Source organism: Sarcophilus harrisii, chromosome 1 (assembly GCF_902635505.1).
Source record: "Sarcophilus harrisii chromosome 1, mSarHar1.11, whole genome shotgun sequence".
NCBI classification, from domain to species: Eukaryota; Metazoa; Chordata; class Mammalia; order Dasyuromorphia; family Dasyuridae; genus Sarcophilus; species Sarcophilus harrisii.
Window position 1 is genome coordinate 273,757,500 of NC_045426.1, and position 15,091 is coordinate 273,772,590.

At 37.2% G+C, this 15,091-nt stretch overlaps 1 protein-coding gene across 2 annotated transcripts in view; it reads left to right on the plus strand.

The window, feature by feature from the left end:
* The window catches only part of SYT17 (synaptotagmin 17), an 87,529-nt gene extending 72,836 nt beyond the window's left edge, over positions 1-14,693 (plus strand). For both annotated transcript variants that reach the window (XM_031942737.1, XM_031942742.1), the window contains exon 8: positions 13,614-14,693. In XM_031942737.1, the coding sequence (XP_031798597.1) occupies positions 13,614-13,810 (197 nt within the window). In that variant the 3' untranslated portion in view covers positions 13,811-14,693. The remainder of the gene's footprint in view (positions 1-13,613) is intronic.
* Positions 14,694-15,091: the final 398 nt, after the last annotated feature.

The following is a 15,091-nucleotide window of genomic DNA, read 5'->3' on the forward strand; positions in this document are numbered from 1 at the left end:
CCGTTCTAATGTACCCAAAAGTCTACCGATCTGTTCCCAAGTTATAATTAAGACTTGTCCCTTGATCAACTTAAGCATGCTTTCTATAGTTCCCCTTTGGGGCAGGGGTGGGGGTGGGAGTGGGGATGGAGGAGAATCTTTTCCTAACATCTGCCCCATTTCAGCCAGAAAAGGTTATTAATTTAGCCCTTAACAAAGTAAGTTCCCTGTTTATCTATTAAAATACTCACCTAATTTCCTGGTCACTGGAGACTTCTTCAATGAAAGTAGGGTCTTTGGTTCCATGATGGGTGCCAAATGTGATGACTGTGTTTAGTACCCAGGGTATTTTAAAATCAGCTGGAGTCAGGATAAGCAAAAGTCCTTGATCATTATTCTTTGTGGAGGTGAAGGGGAATGGCAATACGAAGTGAGAGCAATCCTGACACAATTCTGGCCAGCAGTTCCTCTGGCTCTCACACTCCACCCACCAAATCCTCTACCCAGTCTCCTATACAACACATCAAACTTGCACAGAGTGTGGGCGGGGCCATTCTTTCTCCAAGCATATATTAATAGAGTATTGTCCAACTTGTAATTAGTCATAAGTGCTCAGACCGGACCTCAGTGCATTTGTTCACCTTCAGCCCATTACAGTAAAGCAGGTGTTCACATTATGCTAATTTTACAGTTAAGGAAACTGAGATAGAGCTTACATGATTTGTCTGAAGCTAGATTCAGTCTCATATTTTCCTGACTCCAGGTCCAGCACCCTATCAAGGGCACCACTTAGCTGCCTAGGTATGGAGTAGGATGACATATTGAAAGCTAATAAATTTGCAGAAATATCCAATTTTATAAGTGTTTTATTAAGTACAAAGTTGTGTTAAATTCTGTGTCCTAAGTAACTACCATACAAAGACAAAGCATTCTTTCTTTAGGAAGATCCCATTGTATGAGAGCATTACAAGAAGTGGATATAAGACAATTTGAGAAGGAAGAAAGTTGACTGACAACTTGGGGAATAGTTGGGGGAATTTAGGAAAAGTTGGCCAGAAGAGATTCTTCCTGAACTGAGCTTTGAAAATTCCTAAAATGATTTGGAGGTGGAGGCAAGAGAGGAGTATATTCCTAGCAAGGTTGCCAGTGTAGAAAAGGGAGATAAGAAATAAAACTCTGCATAGGAAACAGGAAGTAGGTCAAGACTGACTGGGATGTGAAGGGAAGCAATGTTCAAGATGACTGGAAGGGAAAGTGGAACCAGATGGTGAAAGGCTTTTGATGTCAAACTGAGAGGTTTGTATTTTATTCCAGAAGCAATGGAAACCACTGAAGATTCTCTCCTCTCCTCCCCTTCTCTTGCCTTCCCCTCCCCTCTTTTCCCATCCCTTTTCCCTTCCTATCCTTCCTCTTCTCTTCCCTCCTCTCCCCTTCCCACCCATTCTCTTCCCTTCTCTGCCCTGCCCTGCACTGCCCTGCCCTGCCCTGCCCTGTCCTTCCCTTCCCTTCCCTGCCCTGACCTGCCCTTCCCTTCCCTTCACTGCCCTGACCTGCCCTTCCCTTCCCTTCACTGCCCTGCCCTGTCCTTTCCTTCCCTTCACTGCCCTGACCTGCCCTTCCCTTCCTTTCCCTGCCCTGACTTGCCCTGCCCTACCCTCTCTTTTCTCTCTTGGTCTCTCCCTCTCTTCTCTGTCTGTCTCTCTGTCTCTGTCTCTGTCTCTCTTACTCTCTCTGTCTCTGTCTCTGTCTCTCTCTCTGTCTCTCTCTCTCTCTCTCACACACACACACACACACACACACACACCCCACTTCCTTCTCTCTAGAAATTCCAGTCCTGGAACTCTTGAACTTATAGTTTACCCATGGGCAACTCCCAAAGCTTCTCTGATGCAAAGACTAAGGCTCTAGAGCCCTATAGCCTGAAGAATTAAAAATTTCCACTCTTCTACATAAGAAGTTGGTGTTCAGGGACCTTAAACTGACCTCCTGGGCCATCTGCAAATACATCTACTTTTAATATATATTTTAAAAATTAACTTTTATTTTATTTTCATTTGCAGATTCTCTATTTTCCTTCCCCTTCCCTACTTGTTAAGAAAGCAAGAAAACCAAAACTTGTTACAAATATAGTAATGTAAAATACAATTGCATTAATCCATCCAGAAAAAAAAAAAACACAAGAAAATATGCTTCAATCTTGAGTCCATCGGCTCTCTATCTGGAGATGAATAGCATTTTTTATCATGAGTCCCCTTAGAACTGTGGTCATTGTTTTGATTAGTTCTTAAATCATTAAAAGTTGATTATACTGTTGCTATTATAATATACATTGTTCTCCTGATTCCCTTCCTTTCAATTTGATCAGTCCATATGAGTCTTCCCAGGTTTTTCTGAAACCATCCCTTTGATCGTTTCTTATAGCACCATAGTATTCCATTACATTCACACACCATAAATTGTCCAGTCATTCCATAATTGATGGGCATTCCTTCACTTTCCAATTCTTTGTTATAAATAATTTTAATTAGTCCCTTTTTATTTCACTTTGATCTCTTATGGGGTCTGGGCCTACTAGTAATATTACTGAGTGTGTATCTGCTGCACATTGCCATTTATCGCCCATTGAATGTGTGTGTGTATGTGTGTGTGTCCATATGTCCATGCAAATTGTGTGTGCATTCAGGTTATCTCTTCTATTTGATCTCTGATGTAGCATTGGGTCTGAACTAGAGGAAGACTGATGCTAGCCTATGTAACATATAAGAAGAGAGATTTTAGAGGTAGTTTGTGGCCATTCTGTATCCTACAATGTGTCTTGAAGTTGACTGTCACTGCTTGATAAAGTTCAGAAAAGAAGCTGGCTTAGGGAGTGGGCAATTAAAGTCATATCTGAGGATAGAATATCACACAGTGAATGAAACATAAAATATGTGTAACCAGGACAATCTGTTGAAATCTTCAGAGATCTTATTCTTATTTGGAATGTGTGTTACACCCACTTTCCAACTCTTCTAATTTCACTTTTGTAACTGTCAATTAACAACTAAAAGCAATTCAACTCTTGCATTCTTCAAGAAGTAGTTTTTTTTTTTTTTTTAAACATACATAAATCTGTGAAAGCCTCAATTCTCTTATGCCTCTTGGTCATGGAATATAGAATCTGTGATTAGAAAAGTTGCCTGCTACCAGTCTCTCAAATGTTGGTTTCTGGGGCCAAGAATCCAATGAAACATTTTCTTCGTGTGTTTGCATTTGTTTTGCCAAAAATGTTTGTCTGAGCTCTGAAATGCCATGGTGATGAGCACCATAGAAACAGATACATGAGCTGATTCTTAAGTGGCAACTTGGTTAGAGACCAAAAATCAAATACTTTTTTTCCTTAAATGCTACTGATGGTTTGCAGTGGTGATTACTGAAAATATCACCAGCATCAGAAGGAAATCGTCAATCTCATCAATGTGTGGATTCCCTCCAACAATGAAGATTGGATCCCCTCCATACAAACTCAGCCTGGTCAACTTCCTTAACATTTTTATTTATTTTTTTTCCCAAAGCAAGAATGAGGAGTGAGAAGGACTTATGGAAACTTATCCACATGTATTTAGATGAATCTTACACACTGAAGAGGTAGCCTTTAGGATAATGGGAAATCATTGATATTCCTAAGTGATATAATTTCTCTTTACATTTTTATTTTTAAAAAACAATCTCTATTTTTCATTTGCCTCATATGTATTTGATAATTATTCCTCACTTATTTGAAACCATTATGAAAATTCAATTCAACTTGGTAAGCAATTATTAAGTACCTATGAAGTTACAGGATATAAAGAGTAAAACAATCTCTTTAAGGAGTTTCCATTCTAATAATTATTTCATTCAAATTAACTTTCCATTAACTGATATTTTCCTCTTCAAACACAGAAACATAAAATCTTAAACATTTTTTGTGGAAATCTCTTTAAAATATATGACTAATTTTCCTGCTTTTAAAAGAATCAACCAACAACCACTTTTGTTTATTAATTTTTAATAGTATTTTATTTTTCCAATTACATTCAGAGATAGTTTTCAACATTCATTTTGCAGAACTTTGTATTCTAAATTTTTCTCCCTCTCTCCCTCTTCCCCCTCCCCCCAAAAGCAAGCAATCTAATACAGAGTAAACATATGCAACTGTTCTAAGTATATTTCCATACTCTTCATGCTGCTCAAGAAAAATCAGATGAAAAGGGGAAAAAAACATGAGAAAAAACAACAACAAGCAAACATATAACAACAACAAAAGATGAAAAGTACTGTGCTTTTATTCACATTCAATTCCCTTAGTACTCTCTCTGAATGTGGATAGTACTTTCCATCACACATCTATTGGACTTGCTTAATCAACAAGTATTTATTCAGTTCCTGTTATGTGAGCAAAGACAAAAATGAAATAGTTGCCTCCCCTCAGGTATACCTTCTACTGGAGGAGATAATATCACTGGCTGGTAGCATTGAGTTGTTCCTCATCAGGTAGAGATTCTGTACTGCCTTCTGAAACAGAATTTTGAGCATAATTTATTCTTTCTTGCTTTATGCTCATCATGTAAAAATCTATTATTATATAGTAATATTGCTCTTAGGAACTAGTCAGATCTATAGAGAATTTTACTACTCTCTTACTTGGTACTCCAGGCTCCCATGATTTTCATGCTTTTTTAGTTCCTGTTTTTCTAAGTAGCTTTTCTGTCTCTTTTCTCACTATTTGACTGCTATTTTCCTTATCTTCATCAGTCTCTTTTAACCTGCTAAACACTATTTCAAATGCATTGGCTTGGGAAACCTGATTACCAATTTTGTGATTATTATTATCTAAAAAATGTGACAGAATTGAGCTAAATTTACAAAAAACAAGAGTCATCCTTCAGTTGATAAATGGTCAAAGGTTTCAGAACAAAAAAAATCAAATTTATTAATAGTCACATGAAAAAATACTCCAAATCACTACTGGTTATAATAAAAATGCAAATTAACACAGCCTAGGTACTACCTCACACCTATAAGATTGAGTATTACATTTTTGTTATTTGTCCTTCATTTTTATTGTTTGTTCTTTGTTCTTGAAGAGGACCATGACAGCAGAGAGGTGATGCCATAACATTCTAGTGAATTGGATTTAAGTGAGGGAGGGCTGGAGCAAGGTCACTGTCTCACTTTCCCCTCCAGAGCCATCTTGGTCTTTTTAAGCTGAGGTCTCCACAGGTCTTAGTCTGACTGAGGCTGCAGCTATTCAGTGATTAAAGCCAGGTAGTAATTGAGGTAAAGAACCTCCTCTTTCACCCCCCCCCCCAAAAAAAATATCTAAATAAATAGATGACGGAAGGAAAGAAGGAGTCTTCCAATCTACCAATTCCAGGCCAGCTTTACTCACAGAGATTGTTGTCCTTTGTTCTGAGAGAGAACCATGACATAGGGGAGGTGAAGCCATGATATGCAAGTTGAATGCAAATAGCAGTCATTTTGTGCTTTGATCAGACCCAAGGTCTTCCCCTCCCAGATTTATTTATTTATTTATATAGTTTTTGGACTAAGAGATTCTTTGACTCAATTGCTACTTAGTCTTAATCACTGAAAAGCTACAACTTCAGTCAAACTGAGACCTGTTGAAGACCTTACCTTAAAAAGGCCAAGGTTTTCCATTTCAACGAGGGCCATGTCAGTCGTTGCTCTATATCTTGTCACTGGACCCAAATGATTCTTGAGGGAAAAGTGAGGCAGATGACCTTGCACAGCTAATATGACAGAAAAGGAAAATGAAAAGTACTGGAGAATATGTGAAAAATTAGGACACGAATATAAGGTTAATAGAGTTGTGAACTAGTGCAACTTTTCTGGAGAACAATTTAGAACTATGTCCAAAGGATTTGTGCATATTTGACCCAGCAATATTATTGTATTGGTTTCTAGCAAACAGATCAAAGAAAAGGGAAACGGACCTGTTTGTACAAAAATATTTATAATAGCTCTTTTTATGGTTTCCTCAATTGGAAATTGAGGGGATATCCATCAATTGGGGATTGAATAAACAAGTTGTGATATATCATTATGATGAAATATGCTTGTGCTATAAGAAATGGTGATGAAGATCAGGTTTTAAAAAAATCTGGGAAGACAAATATGAACTGATACAGAGTGAAGTGAGCAGAACCTGGAAAACACTGTACATGGTAACAGTAACAATAGTATTGTAAGGACAATTATCTGTAAAAAACTGCCTTAAATCGCACAAAGAATCAAACATAATTGAACAGTAACAGCAGTAATAGGCTTGGTGCAACCCCTGCCTTCAAGTAGTTCACAATCTATTGGAGGTAACAATAAGCAAACAAATATATACAAAATAATATGCAGGCTAAGTAGGAAATAGGTAAAAGAGGGAAAGCACTGGAATTAAGAGGGACTGAAGATCTTAGTTGGGACTTAAAAGAAGCTAGCGAAGCCTGTAGATGTTCTTTCTTGCTTGAGATAAAGACAAAGAACATTGTAAGCCTGGAGGATAGCCAGAGAAAAATGGCCAGTGCATTTCATCACCTATAAGATGAAACGGTGGTAGTTCTATTGGATATTGCCTAAAGCCCATATTAAAATAAAACCTAGGATTCATATCAAATTTTAAATTATGCCAAGAGCTTTATAAATATTATTTTATTTGATCTGTACAATAATTCTGTGAGGCAAGTGCTATTATTATCCTCATTTTCAGAAGAAGAAACTGAGGTAAACAGAGGTAAACAAATTACCTGAAGGAATCAGGAAAGGTTTCATGCAGTAGGAAACATTGGAGCAAGATTTTGAAATATGGGTAAACTTTTAATAGCCAAAAAATTAGGTAAGTTATTACAAGCATAGGGAACAGCATGAAGAAAGGCTCAGAAATGGAAAAGTGGGGGTTTAGAGATGGTATCATTCAGGGGTCCTCAAACATTTTAAATAGGGGGCCAGTTCACTGTCCCTCAGACTGTTGGAGGGTCGGACTATAGTAAAAACAAAAACTTTGTTTTGTGGGCCTTTAAATAAAAAAAAACTTTATAGCCCTGGGTGAGGGGGATAATTGTCCTCAGCTGCTGCATCTGGCCCGCGGCCATAGTTTGAGGACCCCTGAATGATAGCAGGTTGTCTAGACTAGCAAAAGAATAGAAATTGTGCAGTTTCTTTCCCTTTTTAAAAAAGAGCTTAAATGTGCTTAACTCACATATTTGTTAAAAAAGATGAAATGAGATAAAATATTTGAAAGTGGCCAATCCTTATTATTTACCCCCTTCCAATGTAATGATCTGTTAATAGCAATATTCTTCCAGGAAAGAGGAAATTGCTCCTATTAGGAGGACTTAGCTCATTACAGTTTATATTTTAAGTGACTGAGAGAAGCTTGTGTGAGTGTCTATATATATATATATATTTGTCTGTAAAATTATAGTTCACCTAAGCAGAGTTCAACAGACAGACCCTTAGTTTAAATCCAGTTAGTGAGTGTATAAGTCATACATCAATTCATAGGTTTTTATTTTATTTTATTTTGCTGAGACAATTGGGGTTAAGTGACTTGCCTAGGGTCACACAGCTAGGACATGTTAAGTATCTGAGGGTAGATTTGTGCTCTACCCACTGCACCACCTAGATGTCCTATTCATAGATTTTTAAAGTAGTTTCTCTTGGGTGAAGGGGAATCACAGACTATCTTTCTTGCAACTCCATTTCTAAAATCATGGTATAATGGCCTTATTTTATGTGCAGGTCTGCACATTCATCAGTATTGATATAGCCCATACAACATGGTGTTACACAGGTACTTAATACAGATACTGTGTTAAATATGCTTTATAAATATCTCATATGTTCCTCATAACAACACTGGGAGATAGGTGCTATTATTGTCCCCATTTTTGTTGTTCACATGTTTCAGTCATGTTTGATTCTTTTGAGGTTTTCTTGGCAGAGATACTAGAGTAGTTTTCCATTTCCTTCTCCAGTTTATTTTACAGATGAGGAAACTGAGGCAAACAGGATTAAGTGATCTGCCTAGGATTACATAATTAGTAAGTGTTTGAGACTGGATTTGAATTCAGTAAAATTAATGAGTCTTTCTGACTTCAGACCCAGGATGATATTCACTGTGTCACCTAGCTAACTTTATCCCCATTTTACAGTTGAGGAAACTGAGGCAAGCAGCAGTTAAATAACATATAAGGGTAATAACAGCTAGTACATTTCTGAGGCAGGATTTGAATTTAGGTTATTCTGACTTTAGGCCATTATCTACTTTATCTACTTTATCTACTACACCTACTACACTACCAGGCTTGGAAACCTCTTGAGTTTTGGAAACTCAGAGAACTTGGGAATTTTTTCCAAAAAGAAAAGTATATCTCAAAGAATATAAGATGGGGTATAGAACTTGATTTGGATTTTGGTGGGAAAGTGGTATGAAGAGGAGAATAAGGATTACTTTGTTAATACAGAATCACAAAATTTTAGAGGTGTTCCTATTTATTATCTATCTAGTCTAACTCATACTCAAAAGAAATGCCCATTACAATGTGCCTGATTAGTTGTCCAGCCTCTGCCAGAAAACCTTCAAGAGAGAATAGATCCTTGCCTTTTAAGGCAGCCCATTCCACATTTGGACAACTCAAGCTGTTAGGAAATTTCTCCTGGCATTTGAGCCTAAATTTACTTCTTTACAACTCCTACCCACCATTGTTACTGATTCTGCCCTCTGAGGTCAAATAGAACAAATCCAATCCTTTTCTTCACATCAGAGCCTTTCAAGATACTTGAAAACAGTTCTCAAGTGCCCCCCCTCTAATCCCACCCCTTCTCTATTTGCACATCTTTCATTTCATCCTCACAGGACATGGATTTAAATTCTAGTTAATCTACTTCTGATACTCCTCAGTTTATCAATGTTCTTTTTAAAAATTCTGAACTTAAGAAATAGAATAAGCATTTCCATAACAAAGAATAGAAAAAAATAGAATTGCATATGAAACTGCAAATCTGTTATGTGCAATTTGGTTTCCCTTCTAAATATATGATAAAATTATCATGTAACTTTTTTTCCTCCCTCCCTCTGCCCTAGAGATGATTACCATTAGACACAAACTACATATACATACATAGATATGTATATGTACATGTATATTTATATGTATGTGTATGTATATAATCAGTTTTTTCTCTGGATACAGATAACATCTTCCTTCATAGGTCCTTTGTAGATAATTTGGTTAAGCATAATAGTCAAAATGACTTAGTCATTCACAGTTGTGCTTAAAACAATATATATATATATATATATATTTTTTTTTTTTTTTTAAACTATATCTTGAAAGGCTCTGATGTGAAGAAAGGATTGGACTTGTTCTATTTGGTCTCAGAAGACAGAACCACTATATTGGGAGCATTTGCATGAATCACCTCCACCACACTGGGTTTGGTCACTATGATGGGGAAAAACAAGAGTGGAGAGCCTTTAGTTAACTTACTAAAATTAAGCAAATGAGCTTGAGAATCTGTGGCTCACAGCTCTGGAGCCTTACATACAGAGCTTTGATATGATTCTAACAAATTAATTAATACTGATTAGAATGGAGTGGGGTTCAAATGACTTATTTCTCACAAAAGCAAAGCATTTTTTGGCAATAAACATTAAACCATTTTATGGAGTACTTACACAAGGCAAGCGCTCACACCAAGGTCAGAAGAAGATGGTTCAAGTATACTTTTAAGATCTCTCTGAAGAACTTCTGTATCTGTTGTGAAACATAGGAGACCTACATCAAAGAAGGCACCGTGCTCTTATGAGCAAAGCAGAATTGCAATAGTTCAAAAGAAACATGAGATGCACAAATTTAGAAATATCTCTACCTCAAATGTTCAAATGGAATATTTGTGCCTGACCTGTGGGAGAGCCTTCTGAGTTCATCTGTTGGACACGTTGTGCCTTGCCCAATGTTATGGTGTCATTGATACTCTTCAACTAGAAGGATGAACAATAATATTGCCTTTCTTGAGAGGCAGACTGAGGTTGTGGATGGAGATCTCATTCTAAAGTCAGAAAGACCTGCTTTCAAATCCTGTGATTATCACATAGCACAAGTCAGATGTCCTTGCAGTGCCTTGATGCCCATTTGCACTGGTAAAAGGAGTTGCCTCATGAAGAATCTCTAATAATAATGAAATCATATCTCTTCTCTCTTTTTCCTCCTCATCCCCTCTACCCCCCAATCTATTGTATAAGTTTAGATTTTTGTACAGTAGATTTTCTTAAAAAAAAAAAAAAAAGTAAGCCCATTCTTATTTTCTGAGGACCTACAAAAACTTATTGTAATATAATGGGCAGAGTCCTGGACTTAGACTCAGGATTCAGATGTCACCTCACACCATTCACTAGCTATCTGATCTTGGGCAAGGCATTTAACTGTCAGGGTCTCAGGTCCATTTGTAAATTGAGGGGACTGAACTTGATGACCTCTGAGGTTCCTTCCAGCTATAAGTCCAGCCTCCTATGATTTTGTGTTCTTTAGGAGAGGAGCAGTCTAAGTAAGCCAGGCACACCTATCAATAATCTCAGCCCACAGCTCAAACTGAAATGATCAGAGCAAAATCATTAATATGATTTTTGTGGGATTAGCATCAGATCTTTATTTTTGTTTGTTTTGATTACATTAGAAATCTCTTGGTGAAGGTGGGGGTGAGTGGTAGGTTTGGTTTTTAGTTATTTTCATTTCCTTATTTTTATCATTCCATAGACTTGACGTGGATCTCAAGGGGGAGGCTAGGGCTTCATTACCATCTGAGCTCTGGTTTTTTTTTTTTTCCCCTGTATATTTTGACTGGCTTATTTGATCATCAGAATTCCTCCCGGGATCAATCCTGCACTTGCCTGGCTCATGCTGGGTAAATCCGTGATACATCACATTCTACAGCTCCTCATTAATAACCCAGACAGTCTGGGTGCCCATGAGAGTAGCAGATCATGAGGAATGCCACAGTACAGATAGAGAATGGGCTAACATGACTCCAAAGATAAATCAAGCTAATGATCTCATTAGGCTTTCAAGATGAAAATTAAATGTGTGTGGGTATTAACAGGGAAAATCTTCCTGAGAAAATGTTTTGTGATGGCCTCCTTGCAAAGGCTTGGAGAAATGGTAGCTCCTAACAGGAGACCCACAGTTCCTATTAAATAGATGTTAATGGTCCTTCCTTCTCTGCCTCTACCCTCCCCCAACTCCTGTAAGTTAAAATTATAATAAGTTCTCACAATGAGAGAATTAGCTGTGAACCAGACAGAAGATGCTTTTCTGTTCTTGTGTTCAATTTGATTCATTAATCAGGTGATGAGTCTTCCTCTCAAAGATTACCTTCTATCTACTCTGTATATCTTGAATATGCCCATTTATTTAAATGTTATTTTTTTATAAGAATATAAGTCCTTTGAGGGTAGGGTCTATTTTTTGCCTTTCTTTGTATTATCTGATTGACTAAGTAATTGAATAAGTGCCATGCTGAAACACAGATGTGAAGAATTCTTATCATTGTGGCAGTCAAATGGTACAATGGATCTAGAGCCTTAGGCCTGTAGTCAATAAGACTACAGTTCTTACTGAGCCTGAACTTAGGCTGAGTTCACATTCAGCCTGACATCCACTCAGGTACACTCACTGTGTGATCCCGGACAAGTCATTTGACAGGTTTGTCTTAATTTCTCATCTGTAAAATGAGGCCAATAATAATACTTCCCACCAGGATTATTGTGGATGGGGGTTAAATGAGATAATAATTGTAAAACAAAATAAGCATTATAGAAATATTCACCATTATTATCATCCTCTTCTTCCTCATTGTCATTGGGATTAAACTTGTTCTGTTTGGACCTAGGTGGCAGAGTCAGGAACAAATTTGCAAAGAAGAAAATTTAGTCTTACTAGAGTGATGGGCAACTGCATGACTGAGTGGCTTAAGTGCCAGGAAAACTCATCTTGTTGAGTTCAAATCTGGCTTCAGACATTTACTAGCTGTGTATGTGACTCTGGACAATTTACTTAACTCTGTGTCAGTTTCCTCAGCTCGTTTTCCAGATGACAAAATAACTACTTTAATGTCTTTGCCAAGAAAACCCCAAAAAGAATCATTAAAAATTCAGACATGACTGATCACAGGGACACTGGGCTTGCATCCTGCTCCAGACTTCTACATGATCCTGGGCAAATCATTTAACACCATTTTGTGACTCAGTTTCCTCAGCTGTAAATGAAGGGGTGGGACTTGATAGTCTTTTGAAAAAAGTCTCTTTTTGTATATAAATCTGTATTCCTATAAAAACTTTCTTACAATTAGAGCAAAAGTGGAAGGATTGCTTTGAGAAGCAGTGTGTTAACCCTCATTGGAAGTCTTTAAACACATGCTGACTGACAACTTGTTGGCTATGTTATAGTGGATCTGAGCTGAAACCTATGGTTAGTCACTGAAGTTATAAAATCATACATAGATTTAGAGCTGAAAGAAATTTTGGAAGTCATCTAATTTTATATATGAAGAAACTGAGACCCAGAGCTTGCTTTAGAACTGAATTTCTTTGATTTCAGAATCAGCACTCACTTTCCTCCTATACCTAGATGCTCCCTTCCAGCTTTAAAATTCTGTGATTCTTCATGGTCAAAAATGAATTATTAAGCACGTCATCAACATGAGTTAAACAGACCTGGGACCTTAACTTCAAGAAGCTTATAGTCTGACAAAATAATTTGAGACAATAGAAACCTTTTTAGACAAAACAATGACAGGTTTTTTTTTCTATTATAGACAGTCTCTAGAGCCTTTGGTTCTCTTTTTTTTTCTTATCAAAACTTTTTATTTTCAAAACATCATGGATAATTTTTCAACAATGACCCTTGCAAAACCTTGTATTCCAAATCCCCCACCCACTCCCTTCCCTAGATGGCAAGTAATCCGATATATGTTAAATACAATATATGTATACATATTTATACAATCACCATGCTGCACAAGAAAAATCAGATCAAAAAGGGGGAAAATGAGAAAGAAAACAAAATTCAAGCAAACAACAACAGAAAGAGTGAAAATGCTATGTTGTGATTCACACTCAGTGCCCAAAGTTCTCTCTCTGGGTGTAGATGGTTTTCTTTATCACAAGATCATTGGAACTGGCCTGAATCATCTCACTGTTGAAAAGAGCCACATTATGGTTCCCTTCTTAGAAAAATGTTTTTAAATGCATAAAATAAAATTCATGGGATTATAATTTCCAATTATATTAAAATACTCTTATCAAAATATGTTTTGAAAGTACTCACTATCTTCAGTGCAGAACCCCTGAATTTGATTTTTTAAAATGTAATATTATTATCAAATTATCAATCATTTTAAAAATTGAGTTAGGAGGCAGAAGGTAGTTCCTGACCTTAAGGGAATTATAGTCTTTTCACTGATATCTTATTCTTTTAAATTTAATTTTTTAAATCTTATCTTTATTCTATCAAACCTATCCCTTCTTCCTCTTGTCCTTGTCTTTCTTTCCCTTCCCCACAATCTTTATATCTCTCCTTTCTTTCATTCTTTCTTTCCAGTGTATGGCCACAATATGAAGAGCAGCAATGACTTCATCGGGCGGATTGTCATTGGTCAGTACTCTAGTGGTTCCTCTGAATCCAACCATTGGCGGCGGATGCTGAACACCCACCGGACAGCAGTGGAGCAATGGCATAGCCTACGGTCCCGAGCCGAGTGTGACCGAGTCTCCCCTGCCTCTCTTGAGGTGACGTGAAAGTTCCTGGGTGATTTATTTTCCCCCCAAAAAAAGTTGAGAGGAAAAAATGGCTGACATATACACATGCACATACTATACATATGAGTATATACATGCATACATAATCACCGTGGAGTTGAGAGGAATGGACACAATACTGCTATCAAAATGACGACCTTTGATAAGGTGCCTCAGAAGACATTTCTGTGTCCCATTTCCAGATGATGTGAACTGTGTCCATTGTTTCTCCTCTGGGGCCTACTGGACATACCCACTGATGTTGCTCAACCCTTTGACCACCCTGTGACTTCATTTTCAATGCCAAGGGCACTTTTGAATTAATAAGAAGGCTGCCCAACCTCTACCTGACTGGTCTGTTTGGTGTTGGATCAGAATATGGGGAGGTTACTGCCCAAGGGGAAACTTTTGAAATAGTCACTGTCTGCTGACAGTGAGTGCACACCTGATTCTCTTTCCCAGAGGTTTAAGTATCTATGTGTTCTCTTGGTGAATGTAATGAGTAGATTAGACTGGGGAAAAAAAATCCAATTATATATAATGTGGTAAAATAACTTCTAACTTAACAGATCTGTCCTTGTGTTAGCTTATTACCCTGGAACTCTTGTTGGTATGTATGCTTATGTTCTTGTCTAAATGCACATGTGTGTGAATGTGAGTCCCTTTGTGTGGAAGATGATACACTGGGACCTAGATCTCTTTCCTACCCCCTTGAATGAATCGTCATACAACTACATCCAGTTTGTCAGAGATCCATCCATCTAATATTCACATAGCTGTATGTAAAGTATGTGAAATATGATATAGAAAAATAATCCTTTGAAGTGGACTTGTAGGGTGATCAAAAAAAAAAAAAAATGAAGATACCTTTAGAGTTGCCAAGGACTGACTGATGGCCATGAATTGAAATATTCCCAAACCTCCACTGGACTCAGAATCTTTCCCTGACAGACTCTTGTGGGTCTTTCTGTGTTTGTGTGTGAATCAAAGTCATTCTTCCTCAACAGCCCTTAAGTTAAGGAGGTAGCCTAGTTAGAGAGTAGAACTGTTTACTCTTGAATGTTTCTGTACATTTTTCAGAACATGTTGTCTGGTATGATGGAGAGTGTATATTTATTGAAATTAAAGATCTATTTATTTGTGCCATGCACTCAAAGTTGTGGCTTTCTTTGGGGTTAAGGGGGAGGGGGATCGTGGGTATATCCAGAGATATAGCAAATTACATCTGATCATTGATAATAATTTTATACAGAAAGATAAGTTCCTTCCTTTCAACTTGTA